This window comes from Numenius arquata, chromosome 3 (assembly GCF_964106895.1).
Source record: "Numenius arquata chromosome 3, bNumArq3.hap1.1, whole genome shotgun sequence".
Taxonomy (NCBI): Eukaryota; Metazoa; Chordata; class Aves; order Charadriiformes; family Scolopacidae; genus Numenius; species Numenius arquata.
Window position 1 is genome coordinate 22,078,652 of NC_133578.1, and position 22,977 is coordinate 22,101,628.

General features: G+C 40.2%; 1 protein-coding gene across 2 annotated transcripts in view; it reads left to right on the forward strand.

Moving 5' to 3' along the window:
• CERS6 (ceramide synthase 6) overlaps positions 1 to 13,743 on the forward strand; it is a 125,394-nt gene extending 111,651 nt beyond the window's left edge. The window contains exons 9-11 of one of the 2 annotated variants that reach the window (XM_074145112.1): positions 10,329 to 10,485; positions 11,499 to 11,526; positions 13,586 to 13,743. In XM_074145112.1, coding sequence (XP_074001213.1) covers positions 10,329 to 10,485; positions 11,499 to 11,526; positions 13,586 to 13,743 — 343 coding nt within the window. Of the gene's footprint in view, positions 1 to 10,328; positions 10,486 to 11,498; positions 11,527 to 13,581 lie in introns of both variants that reach the window. The other variant, XM_074145111.1, reaches the window with a different exon arrangement.
• Positions 13,744 to 22,977: the final 9,234 nt, after the last annotated feature.

The window sequence follows — 22,977 nt, forward strand, 5'->3', positions numbered from 1 at the left end:
TAAAACTCAAACCTGTTTCAGGTATGTGTCTCCTCATGGGTTGCAATGTACACTTGCTAAGTGGCATTTTTATGCCAGCAAACCCTATATAAGCATGGTTCTGCCAGTCCTGAGAAAAACAACTTTTTTCCTTGTTATTCTTTCATTTTTAAAGCTCATGAGAGTACACACAGTCTGGCTCATGGCTGATTTCTAATTGCCTTTTCATGGCAATGAGTGTCTCCATGAACCAGACAAGCGTGGCATGATCCTCACTGAGTTAAAATTAACTTCTGTTCACCATGGTGTGCCATAATGAACCCTAGTTACTTATTACCAGTCTTTCTCTCATCTCTGCATGACTGGCTGAATAGCTCTTCCTGGGTTTCATCACTGGTTGAACAATAGCAAGGGATAGAGCCATGCTGTTAATGCACACACTGGGTCTCCAAATAGTGATCCGGTATTGCCAGTCTGCACTCTTCTCTCTCCTTTCCTTTATCCTGGAATCAGCTTCCCTCTGCAGGGGCAGCGCAGAGCCCCCATGAGTAGCAGCTGCTGCAAAGATTTGCTGAACCTCTCTTTTTCCTGGCTTTGTGCTTTTTCTTGCTGATATTGACTGGTTTTATGCAGCTCTTAACATGCAGGGAAGTTGAGTCTTTCATACTGGTTTTCTTTCCTGGCACATTTTCTCCTGTTTGGCCCTCGGAGCATGTGTATTGTGGAAAAGCAGCATGTGGACCCTGGCAAAGTCACCTCTGAACATATTGGAAAAAACAGAAAGCTCAAACCTACCCTTAGAAAACATCCTGCTATGTCAAAGCAATATGTAGACACTAGTTAAAGGAAGAAACCTGGTCAGTTACTTGGCATGGTAAGAATTTAGGTGGCCAGATAAATCCCAACTGCCCAGACCTTGTGTGGACTCTGAATGAACACAGTGTTTTGTGATGGTTTTAGTTACTCTTGGAGGATCCTGAAGTCAGTGAAAGCCTTTCTAGGCTGGCTAGTATTATGTATAGAGCTGGACAAACATCTCTGTTCTAGAGTAAAATAACATTTTTTTATTAAGAAAATAAATCTCTTCTGACACTGTTTCAAGCTCATTTTGCTCACATTATTGTCTAAACCAAAGCACAATCTAAGTTGTTTGTGGGTAGCAGATATTGAAGGAATAAATTATTATTTTGATCCAAGGTACTTGATTGCTGATGTTATTCATGCTGTCAGTGAGTGGATGCTGAAGAACTAACAGAAATTATCAAATGTACTTATATTTCAGGCTGTTTGTAGTTTCAGCAGGCAACTTATAACGCATCATTTTATCAAAAGCATTTAATAAAGTTTTGGCAAGGTAGCTACAGTATATTTGAAAAACTTGTAGACTTCAATATATGGATTAAAAAGAAGGTCTAATTAACTAAGTCTCTGTAAATTTCCTCGCAACTCTTGTCTTGGCTCTCTAGCAGAGCATATATAACGTTGTCATCCCATCTGCTTTTGATGAAACACTATCTGATGTTGTCCTTCCTAGTGCCTGGTTATTTCCTAAAATTGTTTATAGCGCGTGTGAACTCAGGCCTCTGAGTGCTACATGAAGCTATGCTGAAGTGTTTGAAGTGCAGGTTAATACTGATCCAGCTGTTTACAGGGAAGCTATAAGAAATGGAAAGGTTACAGGTGTCATTCACCATTGTGGGTTTGCAGTGTAAATAACAAAAAGTGGCATTTGCTCAGTGTTTCCATTTTCATGTGATCACAGCAGGAAAAAATTATATGAAAAAAGATTTCATCAGACTTCCAAAGCTGATTCTTATCCTCATTTTTAGTTTCTATAGACTATACCCTGTGGCTGTAATAATGCTTTCTGTTATAAGTGATAGGCTGTTTGGTCAGTGTTCTCACTTTTCTCCTTCTGTTACAAAATATGTCCTTTCTAAAACCTGTGCTCTGACTGCAAACAGGACAGAAACCATTTCTGTGGCACTTCCTTTGCTCAGAACTACTGTGGTGAGTGTAAATGCATCAAGGGAAGGGAAACAGCAATGGTGTTTTTCTTGTGGCCAGACACGTTAGCCACTGTTGAATCAGCTCAGCAAGGCATGGTGACTGGAGAGTAGGGATGACCTGAGGAGGCTGAACTGAGAGTTGCTTCTGCCATGGTAGTCAGCTTCCTTTATAAGCTGCTTTGTAGTCAGCTGAAGTTTTCCAAGTCGGAAGTTGCATCACTTGAAGGATGGAGGGGAGAAAAAAAAAGGCTGACTGCGGGAATTTGAAGTTTGACTGTTTTTTTTTTTTTCTAAAAGAGAGATATGTGAGGAAACTTTGACCCAAAATACATCTTTAAGCGTTGCCCGTTCTGTGGAGCAGAGAGCTGTGCTGGTATGGTAGTACCACAGACAGCCCATATGAGTGTTGACAGTCTAGGTGGCTGTTCAAGCGTGTGCGAACATTCTGCCTCTTCTCAACCGATTTTCTCTTAGAGGCTGTATCTGTAGCACCAGGGTTTGCTGATAGTGGAGAGTATTTTGTAGTGCTACAGAGTTGCTATAAATGAGGAACAATGCAACTGAGCTGCTGATGTATGTGGGACCTGAAAGTCATAGCTGTACAAAAGCATGGGAATATGATAGTTAACTTACCAGCTTGAAATCTTAAATGTATTTTGAACACCATGATCAACAGCAGTGATGCAGCTAGAGTTTCATTACTGCTCAGCTAGGAGGAGGTCATTGTGGCTAAACACTTGGGGAGAAACCCAGCACCCATGTAAGGGAGCACTTTCTGTTGGTTCCATCAATGTTACACAATGGCAGAGTTTGACCCATAATAGCTGTGATCATTATTTAGAAAATTGGATTAAACTGAAAACTGGTTAAGGCTGATTTCTCAGACTTTGATGTGGAGGAAATTCTTACAATGGCTGTGGGGGCAAAAGTACAGTTGATTGGGGTTTTGGTGTTGTTTTTTTTCCCCTCTACATCTTTTGGCATTTCTTCCACAACTGAACCATAAGACTTGAGTCATTTGTTTGAAAGATGAGTCCTTGGCAGACAGTGTGCCACCATACTTCCTTAAACTGCATGATTTTTATGGATTTTAAAATTATTGCATTACTCCAGGGACATGTTGTAAGGACTAGACCAATTAATCCACTGTTGTACTTCTACTATTAATGTAAGCCACCTGAAGGACATTGGGTAGCTGGCAGAGAACTGGCTGCAGCTGTTCTTTGATGTTTTGTGGGCTTTTGAACTAGTTCTGTTTAGTTTCTTCATTTACAGAAAGTTTGGGAAATCTTTTTCTCCCAAAATGTCTGCCATGGCATATAGCTAAACACAAGGCAGTGTGTCAGCGTGTGCTTCAAAAGCAAGAGGAAGAAGCATTCCTTGAGCAGAGGTACTGCACTTATTTTTAGTCAACAGAAAGAGGCATGGTGATGGCTTTTTTGTTCTGATATCCTGTTTTGCAAAGATTGGAAACTGGCCTCCTATAGTTTACAACAAATGCCTTTCCTATTTGGCGAGCAACAAACTCTAGGCAAATGGTTCTTGAGATGTATTCTTTGTTGCTCATATAAAAGTTTTATGTGTGCCTGGAGATTTTCAGTTTTGGAAGTGTCATTCTTAGCATAACGTAGTTTCTCTGTACCTGTTTTATGATCACAGGCATTTACACAAGCATTTTGCCAGAACACATTACTGATACAACATTTTGCTGAGTATAATTACATTCTACTAGGAAATTTGAATTCTCTCCATATCCTAATGTCTATTGAAAGACTCTCCTGAGATTTGAGCTTGGATTGTGACGGTATCTCTGACCTTGTATTCTTGTTTTTTTCTGCCCATAAGAGTGGGAATACTATTTTTCATGCCAGTGGCTGCAAAATCAGTTAATGGACAGTAACTGTTGATGAGAAGGAACTGAGTGAAGAGAAAAGCACAGCTGAACCCAGGGCAGTGACAGCTTGATCAGAACAGTCTCTTTTACAGAACACCAAACATGAATAATTTCCTGCCTGTTCCATCGTTTTAGTTAAGTAATTGCAAATCCCATTGATCTACTCAGGGCTTAAAATAACACAGTCTCAGTGACAGGGCTGTGATTCCTGCAAAGAGGTATTGTTCCCGATTAGTATTAGAACAGGAGCCACCCATCTCTACGAGCAGCTGAACTTGTATTTGCACCATGTCAGGAAATCCTCTGATGTGGGTGAGCATCAGTGTGTGGGTATTGGTGAGCAGAACTCCACGTGATGCTGAGCTCACTGATAAAATTGAAGTGTGTGGATTTAATGTTGCTCTGAATACTGATTCAAGAGTTTATATCCCTTCTTTTGCTGCGTTTTGTGGAGATCTTTCATCAACTTGCTGTCTAAAAGAAGAGGGTAATGAGCATCACCAACCAAAAAATCTGAAGAATCCATCTGAGATGCTGTTGAAAGGTCATATCTCTTCCCCCTCTGTCCTTCCCTCCCTGTTTCATTTATGCTGTGTGACTGGTTCATCTGACTCCTCAATTCACAGTGAGTCTCTGCTGCTCCCCTCATATTTACCATACACTGATTAGTAGCATAAATCCTACTCTGGGGGACTAAAAACCGAAGAGATGGCAGGATCTGAAAAGGGCAACCAGCTTGTTCTTCCACTCAGCAAGAACCAGGAAGCATCTGTTCAGAGCAGAACAGCGATATAGACACAATCCTAACAGCAGCTAGCCGAGCTGAAACTCAGAAGAGGAAGAGGTTGGCAGTACAGCCCTTTATGTACTGGATTTGCTATAATTAAATATTTAGCTGTGCTGCAGCTTGAGGGCTCTAGGACATGCAGGTGCTATAGACCAAAGTTCCTTGAATTTAATGAGTACTTTGCATATAATTTCATACACTTCTCAGGTAAAAAGTTGGGTAACTTATCTGCAGAAAAATCTGTGTGTCAGGTCACCTGTTGTGTAAAGTTATCTTAGCATTGTTATTATAAGTAAATAGGACAGCCTGGGATATGAAGTCCTATTAGATTTCAATCAAGGTCTAAATCCCAAAGATAAATCTTGACTACTGATGTAGGGTAGCTGATTTATCATCCTATGGCTGAGCAATGTGCACACTTACGCATGCTTTCACATTCCACTGCCTCTTCGTTTACCTGCTAATCTCAGTGATACTATTTTTTTACGCCTGTTTTCTGGGATATTTTAAGTGAGTAATCCATTGTGTTTTATAAACAAGCTAATGAGTTAACCCTCCCAGCATCTTTCTGTGACAGACAAGATGTACCAATATCCTGTGCCCATCTTTAACACAAAGTAAACTATATAAGGAACTTAGAAATTTTTTTGGATCACATAAGTTAATAGAACAGCTAAATCCAGAATTTAGGACTCCTGACTTGTTATTCTCTGGTCTTGGTCACTTTTTACCATTTATAATGGAGAATAAACTACTATGTTTTGGGGCAAAAGTAGGTGCAATTGTTTGCACAAAATCAAAAAAGAAGAATCTTTGAAGCATTGCTGGCAGTACTATTGTTGTATTACTTGCACTAAATAGGATCTGAATTTCATTAATGCCCACCTATTTTCTATCTATTTGCTCTATAGTGAATTCAGTATTGAAGGATGTCCCAGTGCAGCTGTTTATGGTGCAATACAGAATACTGTTGTCTACTATACACTTGGTAAAGGAGATAAAGACATTTATTCTGAATTATTTAGACAAGCTGGTATAATGTTTTGATGTCTTTGGCTGGACTTTGTGACTTGTGGCTATTGCACTGGGGTAACAACATGCCTTTCATTCAGCATGTTGCATGCGCAGTATGTTGGTCACTGGACAGTGCTGCAGAAGTTAAGGCAACGTGCAGTAGCACTCATTTCAGCTGCACAGTTTCTGCTCCTGTTGGATGTGATAATAGGGCCCATCACCCTGCTATGCTTCATTCCGCAGGGTTTATCATGAATTCCTGCCTGTCTGGAAGAATGCCTACTCTTTCCACATGGCAACCTTCCTCACCTCCTTTCATTCCTCTCAGGATCCTTTCAGAAACCAACAGCACGGTTTTGTCAATTCTCAGACAAATGTAAATAAGCATTTTACTCTTCCACTCATCCCTCTCTTTCTTTATCTCTCTTGCTTCATCTCCCTTTTCTCCATCCATCCCTGGTGCAATACAAGTGATCAGCTTGTCAAGAATTAGTAACAGCTATCCAAGAATCTGGGCTTGTGCCCACTTGACTGAGGGGAGGGAGGGCAAATGAGTCAGTGCATGGGCTGTTGCTGATAACCTCCCAAGCGCTGCTTAGCTGGCTAGATAAGAGTTAGATGGTAGAGGAAAAACCTGTGTAATTGTTGATGTGATGCAGCTGATTATTCAGTAGTTGTCGAAAATGTGTTAATTGTATTCTGAGTGTTCAATTAGAGCAGTAGTACAGTAAGTACAGAATTACCTCTCCCAGTGGCTCAGATATTGTGGCAGCATTCCTGAAAGTCTGGCATAGATTTCTGTAAGAGTAGATTGGATCTTAAGTGGTGAATTTGTTTTCACTGGCCTTCGTCAGATACACTACATAATCCAGCATGCCAAACTGAGAGCTTCACGCTTCCAGGTGCACAACCCTGCTTGGGATGTATTTAATGAGAGAAGAGAGAAGAACACCTTCCATGAGATTCTGTTGGTTTGTCCATCTATCAAATCTTTCAGGGCCTCAGAAAAATTGCTACAGTTCAGAACTTATTTTCAAAATCGGAAGTTAACTTTTCATTTCAAATTGCAGAGACCTGAGAAATGCTGACCAAATTTTTCAGAGAGGTAGAGCATGTGCAGCTTAAAGTAATTTCTCCCTGTGAGATCAAGTCTAGCTGTTTCAAGTGAGATAGCCAAGAGTCAAAGTTTCCGCCATTCGTTATGAAAAGCTGGGATTTAACCACTGGAGAGCTTTGAAAAATTCCAGCAAGCATGTTTGCAGATTTAAGTGCCTAACTGCCTTTTTGAGTATTTGAACCTAAGATTTGCATATACATCCCATAGGCACTTTCTCCTTCTTGTAATCCATTCTCACGCTGCTTTTTCCAGTCCCTGTTATTTGTGTAGTTGGTTAAAATGCTTCCATTGAATCCTTCAGCAGTGGAATTAGCGGAAAGTTGTCAAACCTTTGTCCCCTCCCTCCCTTCCTTCCTGAGTCTTTGCAAGTAGAATTTCTCTCTGTATTCTTCCCACTAACCTTATGATTTTTCCCTCCGTTTCAGACTTTCAGTATTAAATAATTAATTTATTCTGAGAGAAAGTTTACTTGCTTTTCTCCATTTTTTCTATAATTTTCTGTATTTTTCATTCAGCTTCTGCTCAGCCCTACGTGCTTAGACATAGCCTTAGCTCCGTCTGCACACCTACCCTGCACGTCAGGTCACTGACCCCTCTTAGCATTGCTGAGCAATTAGGGAAATCCTTTATGCTGCTTTAATGGAGAGTTCCAGTCCTGTCCTTAGTTTGCCAGACACGAGCATGTAAGAAAGAGGTCTGCTTTTTCAACAAAGGCTTATTTCCCATATCTAATGCACAGTTGATAAGTCATTTGCATGGTGAAACTGCTTTTGGAAAAAGAAGCATTCTTTTTGGCCTTGCTGTCTTCCTGATATTTTGGAAGAAATAGGACCATCTGCATCTCTAATGCTGCTTTTTTTGACTTGACTCCTATGGAAGTCCCCAGAGGTGAATTTGGCCCGGTGAATGAAAATATAAACAGAAGCCTGTAGAAACTGCATCTACAATTCTGGAGCGTATAAAATTTTAGACGTTAAAAAAGGCGACAGTAGCTTTACATACAGGAGCTGTTGATTTCAAGTTTGGATTTGATAGAGTGGTTAGCACTGAAATAAGTACTGGGTGAAGTAAAACAGTGCTGACTGCAGCTGTGTTTTGATATGCATGAGAGCACCCCCTTGAATTATGAAGTGAGGTATTGGTGTGCCATGTAGAGCTACCATTGGCAGAACAGATTACACAAAGCTGCAACTGAAGAGTTTTAGCTGACAGAAGCAATAGTATGACAGGGTTTATGCAAACTGGAAAACAGTTTCTTTTTCTGATATTCGCTTCATAAACAGAAGACAGTGTAAAAACACAGCTGTATACTGTGGTTATAAAGGTTATAAAACATCCGCTTCTCAATAAATTATGAAGCAAACATGCAGTTTAGTGTAAGAAGGCAAAAATAAAAAGGTAGAAAATTTATTGTGCAACACCCTACAGTATTAAGGCCATTGTATTAGAAATCACTGGTTGATTTTTGACCAATGCTGTTTATACATATAAATCATTAGCATTAAACATTGTATTCTGGGTTTGCTGTCTGTACCTATTTCTTATTAATACTACTTGAGCTGATTTTTATGTTTTTGGAAAGGATTGTGGCAATGTCATTGCTTTTTAAAAAGATGAGCCCAGTATCTCAAACTTATGAGAGCTGTGCTGTTCTTAAGCCCTTACAGGACCTCAGTTACATCTCCTGCCTTCAGGCAAAGCTGGTGCAGCCCGAGCTGTGCAGTCCTTTGCTTGATTAAATGTGCCATCTAGTGGTTAGCGAGTGATAGTTAATTTTAAAAAAAAGAAAAAGAACATGAAGCCAATGGACTTTTTAATGCATTTTTACACCAGCAGGGAAAATGAATGGAGGCGGACAAATCCTTATATTGCCACCTTTTTCTCCCACTTGTTAACAGGCATTCATAGATCTTTATTTATTTCCAAAAATGCCATTGTTTCTACTGTCTGTTGTCCATTCTGTGCCCTCAGGCTGTTTACCAAGGTCCAGATTGAAATCATCTGCTATGGCAGAGTATTTGGGCAGAATAATTAGTGCTGTATTCACAAAGCTTCAGAAGTCATATTGTAACATCACTGTTACTGCCTGCATCTGAAATGTTCATTCTCAAAAACTTGGTTCAAATGCTTAGAACTGCCCAAATTTCATAGAATCATAGAATAGTTTGGGTTGGAAGAGACCTTTAAAGGCCATCTAGTCCAACCTCCTCTGCAACAAGAAAGGACATCTTTCAACTAGATCGGGTTGCTCAAATTCAGCCTGACCTTTAATGTTTCCAGAGATGGGGTGTCTGCCACCTCTCTGGGAAACCTGTTCCAGTGTTTCACCACTGTCATCATAAAAAATTTCTTCCTTATATCTAGTCTAAATCTATCCTCTTTTAGTTTAAAAACCTGTTAAAATGTTTGTTCCCATCTTTCTTATAAGCCCCCTTTATGTATTGAAAGGCCGCTATAAGGTCTTCCAACCCTTGTCACCCCCACATATCCCTTTGTCCACCTGTCCTTTATGTAACTGTTAAACCTTACTCTTGCTTGTACATAAATGGTGTGCAAATTGGATTTTGTGCAAAAAGTGGCCACCAGAGCTACCCAGTACCTTAGTGGTTAGCTCAGACACCCGGGGTATTCAAGACCCAGGGTTAAGCCCCTTGACTGATTGGATTCCTGTTGGTACGGAGGTTTCCACTAAATAAGAGTTTATGTTGGGACACACAGACAAAGTCACCCCCATTCTTATAAAACCCTGTAAGAGGCTGAATCCTGCCATATGTTTGCCATTGTTTCACATGCTACTGAAGTCTCACTTTAATTGAACGGTCTCAGACAGTTTTCAGTTCCACATAACACATCACTCGTGTTGCTGATACCAAGAGGGCAAAGACATCCATAGCTGTCTACACGGAAACAAACCCATCTGCTTTGAGATTGGGCTTGGGAGAGAAAGCTTCAGATGGGACTATTTAGGGAGTGTTGCCCAGCTCTTGAGACAGGTTTGTCTCATGTAACATGGGAGAGGTTGCAGCTCACTGTCACAGCCTGGGAACATGGTTTGAAGAACATGGCACTGTAGTATAACATTCCTCCTGTATGCTCTTACCCTGTGCTAATATGGGGGCACTAAACCCCTACTGGATGTTGTAGAGATGGAAAAGCTTTATTTAAAAAAAATAGCAATAAGAATATTATATTCCTATGGAAATATAGGAATAAAGTAATCTTTGTTATTAGTCAGAGAAGGAGTTATTTGAGACAACCAACACCTGCCAGCTTTATAAAAGAAGAAATGCACACTGAGGATTTTTGCGATATGTGATGTTTGCAAAATGAAGCTAAACACTGAAAGCAACATTTTGATGTTGTTTCTCTTTGGAGACACCTCTGTGATTCAGTCCAAGTCAGTCCGAGAACCAACTATCCATGTGGATCCCATCTGATCAAGTACTTATCATCTTCATTTTTAAAAGGCTTCTTTTAGATTGTTGGTTTTTAAAAGTGTTATTATTTTTCTGTTCCTTTCACTTCTAGGATATTAAACACAACATTGTTTGAACTGTATGAAGCTCTGGGCAATTTTCCTGCCTTGTGGGTCTTCAACATGCTGCTTGTGATTCTTCAAATTCTGCACTGTTTTTGGTCTTACCTAATCATAAAGGCAGCCTACAAAGCTATTTCAAAAGGCAAGGTAAGACAGCATGGCTCTGTTTCATGTTTAGGATTTTAACTTTTTCAGTTTCAATACAAGGTCACTGACTTTTTGGTTACTTTTTCTTTCTAATCTATGATACTGAAGACCTATGTTGTTTTACGGGTCTTTCCTTTCATGGAAACTTTTTTCCACTCCTTCTAACAAATGTCAGATAAGTTAATATACACTATAGTAATTGTATGTATATGTGCTTCCACACTTCTTTTTTATAATCTGGTACACTGAACCAAACTACATTAGGGAAAATGGATTTAAAAAAAAAAAAAAAAAGAAAACAAACAACAAAGCAAACTCCTTTCTTGGGGCTGCAAGTTCTGTTTTCCTTCTTTATAGTAGCTGTTAACAAAGTGTTCGTTTCCCAGCTGGTAGTGATAGTAATAATAAGACAAATTTAAATTCTGCTGCCTTTGCTAGTGGCAAAATTACAAATCACAGCCTCTTTTGGGTTTTGACATTATTGAGGTTCTGCAAAGAGTTACATACTTTCTTTCTAGGATTCCCACAGCTGGGATAAAATTTAGTGTCTTGCTGCCATTGTTATATTTAACAGGAAGATATAATTCACAGAAATGCTAGCTACATTGCACTTGCTGTGCACATGTGGCACTCACATTTAGGTGATAGAACTAATGATTACAGATCATGTAAACGACAGGGTATTTTGCCCTTAAGAGTGCATGAGTAGATGTTTTAGACATGTCACTGCCCCCAGAGTCAATGGGATTGTTCTGCAGAAAACCGCTTTCTGTGAATATACTGGAGAGCTCAAGCTTTGAACTGGACGGAGCCCAGAATCTGCCGTTCGCTCTGTATTAAAGACAGTGCATTTGTGAACTGTGTCTTGCCTGGAAGAGGCACATCAGTCTCCTCTAATTTTAGCAATTATTAGCCTCAGCTGCCCTGTCTGAATTACACCAGTGACTTCAGAGAGTGCTTCGTACTCTTTCTTACTCTGCTTGTTTATCCTTTCCCTTGTGCTGTGCTGGAAGGCTGGGAAGTGGAACCCCTTGCATGTAAGTTTCTTTAAATTTACTATGCAAAAGATTTATTCTGTGCAATACTGGTGTTTCTGTTGGTGTTTTGTTGTTGTTGTTTTTTTAATTTGTAGTTTCTGCTTGCATTTTTTATCCATTGTTCATATTTATCTATTTAAATGAAGGCTACCTTTAAAGGCCATTTTTATTTCTTGCCTATGCTTTGCCTAATACCATTCAAACACGCTTCTGTCTGTAGTATCCGGGTGCTATTATGTTACCACCTTTTTACACATGTATCAGCAGGGTAAGCAGCCGCTCTGTCACCATTCAGAAAGCATACTTGAGAGCCTAAGTCCTCTGCTTTGTAGTTCAAAGCGTTGCACAGGAGAAAATTTAGATTGTATGAGATCAGAGATAGATACTTGCAGTAAGACGGTGACCAGCTTAAAGATGCATATACACAGAGGAATTTTCTTCCTTCAGATCTTATTTCCTCACTTGCAACCCTGTTCTTTCCATTTCTGCAGTAAAGTAAGTAGTTTTCACAATACGTTACAGATATCTTACAGTGGATCTTCATCCTTAATTATTGTTTTATTTTTGTATCCACCTTTGGAACAGCGCAGCTGATAAAGCAATTTATTATCATTAAATTTGTAACTAATCCTGATCATCTATTTCTTACTCACTGTTATGCTTAGGTGTTTTTTAAGCCTAGATATATATTTTCTAGACTCCTTTTATAGAAATTGTTCCAGTGGGTTCTTTTGGGGATAAACAAAGAGAACTAATTACTGCAAGATGTGTTGCATTCATATCAGGTTTTAAGTGAAAAGACCCTGGTATGTTGCTGCATTTTAAAAATAAAGAGAGCGGATCACATGTTTAATAGAAGTGACTGAAGCATAGAATCTTCTTTTGATTGTTTGGCTTTGGGGCAGGACCCTAGCAGAAGAATTAGCAGTGAATCTAATAAATTAAAAGAATTTAAGATGATGCAAAACTTTTCTGTCATCTGGTCTGCCTTCACATCGATCACAGGCACGCAGTACCCTGTGCTGTGCCCATTCTCTTCTGTCTTATGAAAGCGTAATTCTAAGTGTATCTCTGTATCCCCAACAGCTTTAATATAGTCCTTTATATAAAAGAGACTGAAGTAATCTGTTAATTGAAGCTCTGTAAGTATGGAATCAAATTTCAGACCTTAGTTGATGTCCAGTTTCATGGGTGTCAGAATTGCAGGCTTGCTAGACATTGACATTAAAAATTTTACTCATTAGGAGGCATATGAGTATATGTTTCTTTTTTCTCTGTTCCCATGCGGAATAGTGTCACTTGGTTGTTATGATATTGCAAGGATGGTAGCAACACTGGGAGCCCCAAAGGCAAATGGCTGTTTCTGAGGCAAGAGCTGGAAAGCAGACTTATCATGAGGTCTTTGGGGAGTAGAGGAGGATTTCTGTAAGCAAAAGCTTACATGCAGTGGCCCTCTTCTTTAATTGTTTTGATTTCTTTGTGAAGAAGACTTGCCATGTGTTTTGCCACCTTTATGTCCATTCACTATAGTAAAGTCAATTGTAATTGCCCTATGTGGCAATCAGCACAGCATGGATATACTCTGAATGCATTAGGAAGCTCAGCTATACAAACAAGGGTAGAAGCAGGTATGGAAAGCTGCATGCAACTTACACTTCAGACTTCTTTCTGTTTTTTTTTTTTACTTTTTTTTTTTACTTTTTTTTTTTTTACTTTTTTTTTTTTTACTTACTTTTTTTTTTTTACTTCATCTGATGCACTCTTACCAGTTTTGCAGGTTTTCAAGATCAGACTGGGTAGAGCTCTGTGTGACCTTACCTGACCTTCAATGGATCAGTACAAAGTTCTCACCCTGCTTTTGCACATGGCTTATGTGTGTACAGGCATCCGTGTTTGAAGTGAGTCCAGGCAGGCAAAGGCAGAGACGTGTGCCAGAGCTAAGATAGCCTTCAAAGCCCAAATTGAAAAATGTTTGAATTCTCTGATTCTGGCTTGAGCCAAAAAGCTCAGTTGTCTCCTTACAATCTCCTACTGCTTGCTTCTTTTTCAAATTCTACAGGTAGCAAAGGATGACAGAAGTGACATTGAGTCAAGCTCAGATGAGGAAGAAACAGTACCTCGTTCAAAGACCCCACACAGCACTATTGCCACTAATGGGACCGGCGGTGCCAATGGGACAAACGGGTATCTTACTGGTGGCACTTGCTCGGAGGAGCATTAATCCTTGAGTTCAGTCATGAGACACGAACAGAATGAACTGTTTGCTACTGGAAGTAAATTATAAGTTGTGAATGCGGTCTCTTCATATATCTCAGCATCAGAAAAAATTAGGAGTATCAAAGCATTCTGATAGTGCACTGCCATATTTCCTGTTTGTGAATGAAGACAACACACCATTCTGTATACGTAGGCATGCTGTATGTGTATGTAACTGACACAATGGGAGCAGTATTTTCACTTGTACTGTCTTTGAAATATTATTTATTTTGTATTCTTTTGGAAACTTCTGGACAAAAGGGAAAATCTATTCTCAGACTTTTATCTCTTGGGATTCTCAGTGATGGAGAGCATCACGCTCAGATCTCTTCTGTCCATCCCTGTTGCTTTTGCTGAGTCTGCTTTAAGTAATAGTTGCTTGATTTGTTACTTACAGTAAGATAGAACATAGCTTTATAGATTCTAGATCTGCTTCAGATATTTTTGCTTTGTGTTTTAAAGCGCTGGTTTTAAATTGCCTATGAAATCACAGTGGCCGTTCCTCCAATATAAAGTTTTAAAACACTGGACTGCTATTTTAAATAATAGGTAATGTGGTCCATTAGCAATTTGGGAAAAAAAAACCAACCTGTGGTAATTGTGGGATATTATTTTAGCATAATTTAAAATTCAATTTGGTGGTTAATTGCATTAGAAGTAGACTTGATTAGTTGTGCAAATACCCAAAAACATTGATGTCTACAGTTAAGATAAACTCATCTCACTTTTTTTTTTTTTTGCCTTGCGATTTTTGACCTCTACAGATTCTAGCTTTTTGCAGAGATTCCGTGTTGAAAGGTGTTTGTTCAAGTGCACCATTGTGAATCCAGACCTCACTCCTGAAACTGTTCTTCACTTTCAGATGGATGAGAGCAGGGGTGTAATGGAAAAAACAGCAGATGAAAAGTTCACTGCTTCCTCGGACACAGTTCAGACTAGGTATTGTTCTTATAATTATTGCCGCTTTCTTAGTAGGCTGAAGAGAGAGAAGGGAGAATGTCATACGTTACTACAATTAGTTTATTTTAAATACATGAAACCTTGATCAAAATCCACTTAACATAATTCCTAGCAAACTTTGAACACTCAGCAGTATTTCATCGCTTCTAGAAATAAAATTGAGGGTGTTCATAAAATAATTTTGCTCTCCTTTTTCATCCAAGATTTAAAAACTGTGTCCCAAAGAAGACAAAGTAACACCCAAAATAAACATCTTTTTAACATTATATAATCACTTCTTCCAGTCTCTAGATCAAAGTTTAATGTAGGATGCTAAGGATCATACAAGTCTTGCAGGACACTTTTCTGTGATATGTGACAGCAGTGCCAAAAGTAGGCAAGGTTCTTGGGTAACAGACTCTATGCAACCTACTGTTCAACAGTATTGTGTATGTGCACACAGAACCAATGTGCTTCTAGACCAAAGATTTATATATATTTTAAAAAAACAGAGGAGAAGGAGAAAAAAAAAAAGGAACAAACCAGGAAAAATGTGTCTTCTATATATAAAAGGATTGGAGTGCTGTGTTCCGATGGAAGTCTAAGCCAGGAAATATTTGATTCCTTCCACCTATGCAAATAGCAAAATATAGATGGTTTCTGATGCCATAAAATATGTTTAAAGGCTCTATTTTATACAGACTTCATTGAAAAAAGTTGAGTTACCACTTCTTTCTTTTGAAAAACTGAGATTTGTCCTATTCTAATGGCCAGTCTTGGAAACTTCTGACACCTTTATTATCCATAGGGACCCTTGTGTGTTAGCAAAAAATGTGCTAAAGGTAAGGGCAGAATGGCGTGAATGAAAATAGTACATCCTCTTAGTTGACCGTAAAGGAAAGAAAAATGAAAAATTGTAAATCGTAGAAGAGCTGTCGGTTTTACTACCCACAGAGCATGTTTTGAAAAAGCCAGGTAACCTTCTAATTCAGCAGCTTCCCAGCTTGTATGTCCATAGGTGTCGCGACGGAGGGAAGACAGGGCCACTCAATATGAGTGATCAGCAAGCTTCGTTTATTGATTCACACAGTGCCCTTTTATGTTCTAACATAATTAGCTCATACATATTACAAAAGTTAAGCTCATGATTGGTTAGTTCTTAGAAAGATCAACTCCACCCTTGGTTCCTTCTTTACAGTTACTTTCATCCTCTTTTCCCATGCCTGAGCAGCTGCAACCTCTCTGTTATCTTACAACAATTATAGTCAAGGACGAGGTGTCTTTACCAGCCCAGTAGTTACGGGGGCTGAATCCGATGTTTCTCAAGCTTTTGCTCGGCCAGCTGGATCATGTCTACGTGACCCTTCTCAGCTAGCCATTCTCCCACAATTCCCCCGTTTTTATTTTGAATGACACAGGCTTGGTTAAACATCCGTAACACAAGGGTTTTCATACAAGACAACACACAACTCACACAAAGCAACGCTATTAGTACAGTGATTAAGACTAGCAATCCTGTCTGTAAAAGGTTTCTCAGCCATCCGGACAGACCCAACCAGTCTCCAAGAGCACCCCTATAAGGCACGTAGTAAATGGGGAGCGGGGTGTTGCTAGGCTTGCACAAAAGCTGGTCGTGTTGAGTGATCGAGCTAAAGTTATCCACACATTTTCTCGTGGGTCAAACATCTCACTATATGGGATGGCTCTTATGCTTACAACTAAGGCAACTACTATAAAGCTTTCTATACCTAAATTAACCATTTTCTCTGTTTCAACTTCTAAGCAAATAGCATGCACATAATACCTAGGGGTTACAGACCCCACAGACTGTACAATTAATTTCTGTCTTTGCGACCTTGTGGTTCACACTCAGGCGCAGCGGTCTCAGTCCGTTGGTTTACGGTGATTAGTCGGGTCACCTTCAGCGGCGACTTCAGGGTGGTCGATGGCGGGCCTTACCCAACGGCTGGGAACCCAGATGGTATCTTGTCCCCTATGGTCCATCGTAGAAGGGGTGATTTGCGAGCAAGGGTCAATCCTCCTACTCCTGCGACCGTGGCGTTGCTCGCGTAGGTCGGCCATTGAGCCGGCCACTTATGCGTGCTGATTATGGAAATGTCAGCGCCAGTGTCTAGAAGAGCAACAAGTGATATAGTTAGGTTGGCGTATTGCACAGCAACCGGGCGTTGTGGCCTTTGGCGCAAGCCGACAGTTAGTAAGGCCATTTGTCCTGTAGATCCAAAGGCTCCTTGCCCTCGTGGCTGCTCTTGCAGCGGTGGAAGGGCTCCCGCAAGATGTGGTAGGGGAATTAATTGCGCCACCTTGGTGCCTTTAGCGATGAAGAGCGGTGGAAATAACGTGTGGGCCATGATCTGGATCTCACCGTGGTAATCCTTATCAATCAGTCCCACCAACACATTAAGTCCCAGCATGGTGGCCGATGAACGGCCTATAAGTAGTGCTCCGACAGCTTGTCCATTGATACAGATTGGTCCTTGAGTGCTAGTAGCAATCCGGACAGGCTTTGAGTCCAACAGGGTACAATCTACTGCTGTTGCCAGGTCCAAGCCGAGGCTTCCGTTTGTGGCTGGTCTGAGCTGAAGGGATTGAGTGCTGCCGGATATGCAGCCGCTTTTTGTGTCGGCGCGGGGCGGCTCTTCCCGCTGAATCGTCCGTTTCCCGGTTTGGAAGCGCGACATGCAGTCTCATTGTGGTTGTCCGACCGGCAGTTTCTGCACCATACTGAGCCGGCGTCGCAGTTCCGTCTGATGTGTCCAGCAGCGCCACAACGGTAGCATCGTGGGCGAGGTGATCCAGTAGCATTTAATCGATGAACGGAGGCTTGCAAAGGAGCAAGGGCTGCAAGAACTTGACTCTGCGTAGCCTGCGCGTGTTCCTTTAAACTATTCCCTAGTTCCTTTACTGCCTCAACTAACATTGCCTGTGGCCCTACCGGTACCTGAGCCATCCTTTCTAGTCCTTCCTCGATAGTCCATGTCCCTGGCAATGTAGCCAAGATGTTGCGTGTGGCCGGATTACTATTTTGTATAGCACACTGCTTTAGTATAGTGCCTCTGAGATAATCGGGCACCCCGGCCGCCTGTATGGCGTTTGCTATTCGATCGATAAATAGGCCAAATGGTTCCTCCCTTCCCTGCTTAATACCCATATATGAAGGGACTCTTTCTTTTTTTTTTTGAGTGAACGGCTTTTGCTTTTTGCTTTTTTTTTTTTTTTTTTTTTTTTTAGCTCGGTGTTGCAACGGGGCGTTAGCGACTGCCCGCCACGGCTTTATCAACTTTTTGGCTGATTTATTATCGCATATAACTTCGTCAAACAATTTATCCTCATATTTACGCCATTCCTCGTGTTCAAAAACCGTATCTGGATTATCAAAGCAACCTCTCGCTACTCCATACGCTGATAACCCAGGCAACTCCCTTTTACAATCTATACCCTGAACGCTCCGCTTTTCTAAAAAGCATTTGAGCAAATCGTACGCCGCTTGTCTGTTCATACCTTCGTTATCTATACCCTAAATGCTCCGCTTTTCTAAAAAGCATTTGAGCAAATCATACGCCGCTTGTCTATTCATACCTTCGTCAGCGCGCTGTTGCAGCCTTCCAGACTTCGGCGGCGCGTAGCCGGCAGGACACTCTCTATAGGTGCTCCAGGGCGCGGGGACCTTTTCCTTTAATCCCTTTCGCTCTCGGGCGCGGGGACCTTTTCCTTTAATCCCTTTCGCCTCCTGCGCTGCTTACAGGACCAGCACTGAGACTCCGTTGACCGTGGCTCGCAGGTTCAGCCCTCTGTAGGGTCCCTGTTCGGGCGCCATTTGTCGCGACGGAGGGAAGACAGGGCCACTCAATATGAGTGATCAGCAAGCTTCGTTTATTGATTCACACAGTGCCCTTTTATGTTCTAACATAATTAGCTCATACATATTACAAAAGTTAAGCTCATGATTGGTTAGTTCTTAGAAAGATCAACTCCACCCTTGGTTCCTTCTTTACAGTTACTTTCATCCTCTTTTCCCATGCCTGAGCAGCTGCAACCTCTCTGTTATCTTACAACAATTATAGTCAAGGACGAGGTGTCTTTACCAGCCCAGTAGTTACGGGGGCTGAATCCGATGTTTCTCAAGCTTTTGCTCGGCCAGCTGGATCATGTCTACGTGACCCTTCTCAGCTAGCCATTCTCCCACACATAGGTATATCTGAGGGAGCAAGGGAGTCTTATTTAAATGTCCTTTTCCCCCAAAAGCTTCTCTGTCACTAATTTTTCTCACCTGTCTCCTGTGCCTCTGATTTCATATGGTTATCTGCAGGGCAGGTTATACATGTGAAAATACACTGATTGCAATCGAAAGTATCCCATCTGCAGTATTTGAAGTGGCAGTAGTTTAATAATTACTGTCAAGATGATACCAATATTTTTAAACAAAACCATCCTGGAATATATTGAATGAACATTATAATTTCTAAAATCTGACCCACTAAGATGGTCATTGAGAATAACAGTTTAAACATGCCTCTTCCGTGGTGTTGATTGCTATCTCCACTGGACCTTTTCCCTTTTACAAAGATGGTTACAAAAATGGACTTCTGGCAAAATATTTTGTCTTACATGGGGACAGAATGTTGCTGTGAACTATCAACGTACACAACATGCAATAGGACTGTAATGTTGTTGATATCAGGAGAGAGAGCAGATCTGAAAAACAGTCCCTGTGCAAGGGGCAGGAGGCCTTTGGTCTCTATTGGTCTTCCCCTGCTGTGCTGTATAGAGTTGATTCAGATGTACAGTCAAGGCTACAACCCTTGAGATGATTCACTATCGCTGGCTATGTATCCTCTTAGTGTACCCCCACTGTTAAATAATGCCACTTGGATTGAAACTTTTCCTTTGAGGTGTAAATTCAGTTGCATCTATGACGCGCTAAAGCATGTACACAGTTACCATGGTTCAGCTGATGCCCAGTGACTGACTTATTTCATATAAACCTGGCTTTTTGGAGTCCATTCTTAGCAGCCTAGAATAAACTTCATACAGATATGTCTGGAAAATAGGTGAGAGATTCAAATGACGCATTTGCAGAAATGGGATAAGACGAAGGAAGCTTTGAGAACTTCAGTAAACTTTGCTGAACAATCACTAAACTTTCAAGCTACAATTTTTTTATGGAAATTAAAAATTCATACAATTCACACAATTATTTCTGTCTTTAGTGGGAAGGACCAAGTGTTTTAGTAATCATGCTTGGCAGTGTGTTTTGATTCATTGCTTTAACCAAGGGATGTCAAAACTTGGGCTTCCTCTTGCACTCTGCAGAGAGAGTGTCATGCAGCTATTTCTTTTTTCATGTGAATTTGCTTCTCTGCTGAAGAGCTTTGCAAGGTGCTTTTGGAGGCCAGCAAATTATTTAGAGGATAATCACACATATTCCAGAAAATGGATTAAAATGATTCGCATGGTAAATGCAAGATCTTTAAAGGTTCTGTATATTAGTACCTTTTGTAGAATTGTCATTTTAGTCATTTTAGAAATGAGGGTTTGTAGTCTATAACCTATTTGTCTTCAACTTCTATGCTCTCTTTTTATAGTACAGTACCCAACACAGCAGTTGAGATGTTGAAGTAGAAAAATGAGGAAATGATATGTCGAGTTTATTAGTAAATAGAAAGAATTTGTCTTCTCTCCCTAGCCAGCCCAAAATATAGTAAAATAAGATTCTGATCTCCTTTTGTTTACTGTTTTCCATATTAGCATATTTTGTACCAAAAGAAAAATTTGGTTTGGGTTTTTTCATAAAAACCTAAAAACAAACATTGCAGAAAATGGTAGAAATATCTGATCAAACAAGAGTGGACTTCGGAATCTTTTGGATCTTGATCAGAGTTAAATAGCGCTAGTTCTAAAATACCAAAGTGTCCCAGGCTGTTTCCTTGTTGCCATTTTGTAGTTTTTTCTATGTGTTATTTATTTAATGATTCCAGGAGAATTGGAACCTGTGTCACAGCTTCAAATGCTCCTGTTTCAGCCTTTGACCATTCAGTGTGATTGCCGATGACAAATCCTTTTTCTGAGACCCAAGTACATGCACTAAAGCTTTGCTTACAATGAAGTGAATCTTGTCTTAAATCTGTATCTGTTTTGAGTGAAAATCACTTTCTGGTTCTGAATGGGACATGACAGAAAAAGCCGTTACCCTGCAGCAACTGTCGATGATGATCAACACGGGTTAATTTAGACTCCACGTGTGTTTTATGCAGGGTATTCTAGTAGGAAGACTAATGCCTGTTTCATTCATCTTCTCATTACTGCAGCCTTCTGTATTCTCAGAGAAATATGGGCTACCATTGGTTTTCTACAGTTGATGATTTGGTATTTTTTTAATCTCTTTGCTACAACTCATGTTTGTATGTCTCCTATTGTGTACTTCTTGTGACATTTGTGTGAGAGGAGCTATCGAATATTTTTTACCCTTCCTGTAATGTAGACCATATTAGGCCTAACTTCAGTGTTCTACAAACTACAGTTGCCTTTAAACCATAAAGCAAAACCAGTTTGTATTACTTGTTTTGACTGGTTTTGATTTGGAACAGGGACCTAATGGGAACTTCAGTAAGACAACCTTATTATTTTTTTCTTTTCTTTTTAAAAAACAATAGTGGAAGTTTGGAAAAGTGGCATACAAGTGTAGCCTTTAAATTGTAAAGCTTTCTGATTGTAGTTGCAATGAAAACACAGTGTTTGAGTGTGTCTGTACAGAATTCTAGTCTTTGAAATTGCTTTCAATTAAAAAAATGGAGGAAATACTATGAAATGATGTCTTGGAGCCATATCAGTGATCACACATCAGACAAAAGACCAAAATGATTGTCTTACATGACCTAAAATGATCTGTGCAACAAAACACATTTTCTGGCTTCTGTTGAGCTTCAGCTTCTTGCAGTCCCTGAGTTAAACTTTTATACACAAGCTCTCATACTGTACTGTGCATGTTGACTATCTATTGCAAGTCAGGGTGAGGCAGATGACACTATTTCACCTGTGTTTTCATGACAATCCTGTGCTTGAGCAACTCTTTCAGAAATGCAGTGATGTGTAGGAACTCCACTGTCCCAGACACAGTGATGTGCTAGCTAGAAGTCCTTTCATATATAGCTGTTGCATAGAACTTCGGGAGTTATTTTGTGTTTAACTCAGTTGGTTTGGGTTTTTTTCAATATGGAAAATAACTATTTCACATAAAATCTCTGGAACCAATCAGTATTGTGGGCTACTTTAATTTGGAGACACTTTCATAATAAACATAGTATTAGGAATGTAGTGTTGGTTTTCTTCTCTTTTCTATGAAATGCAAACAATGTTTTCCTTTGGTTTGGTTCAAAGATTGTTATCCACACTGCAGACTCCAGCATTTTTAGAGCAGATCCAAGTATGTCTTTGCTGAGTTCATCACTGCAGTATTTTATGTTGAGAGCTGGAGAGGGACTCTTTGTCAGGAAATGTAGTGACAGGACAAGGGGTAATGGTTTTAAATTGGAAGAGGGGAGATTTAGATTAGATATTAGGAGGAAATTCTTTACTGTGAGGGTGGTGAAGTACTGGAACAGGTTGCCCAGGGAAGTTGTGGATGCCCCATCCCTGGAAGTGTTTAAGGCCAGGCTGGATGGGGCTTTGAGCAACCTGCTCTAGTGGAGGTGTCCCTGCCCATGGCAGGGGCGTTGGGACTGGGTGATCTTTAAAGTCCCTTCCAACTCTAACCATTCTATGATTCTATGTTATTTCTTGTATGAAACTGTTTGTAATAATAAGTGGTAGAAGGACAAGACATTTTCTTAGGATTTCAGGGGTAAAATTTTGCATGTTAATCATTTCTGAATGTCCAGCTGGACCCACCTTGGAAAAGCTGTCTTTTTTCAGTCTAGGTGGTGAGATTTTCTTAAAAATAGATGTTCATTCAGGTGTTTCAGGCTAAAGCACCACCTCCTAACTACTTCTGGAAGTAAGAGAAGAGGGTCACTTGTACAGTGGTTCTCTGGAGAGAAAGCTGCAGCTCTTTATTTTGCCAAGGAAGCTGCATTTTTCAGACCCCTACCATTACAGTAGACCAAATCTGCTTGCTTATTTATTATAGGAGTCTATGTTTTTTCACTACTGTTACAAGGAAAGGGGGTAAAGGGGCTTGGTTTTTTATTTTTTAAACAAGGAGCTGTCTATGTGTAGCGATGCAGTGAGCTGGAATTGCTTTCAT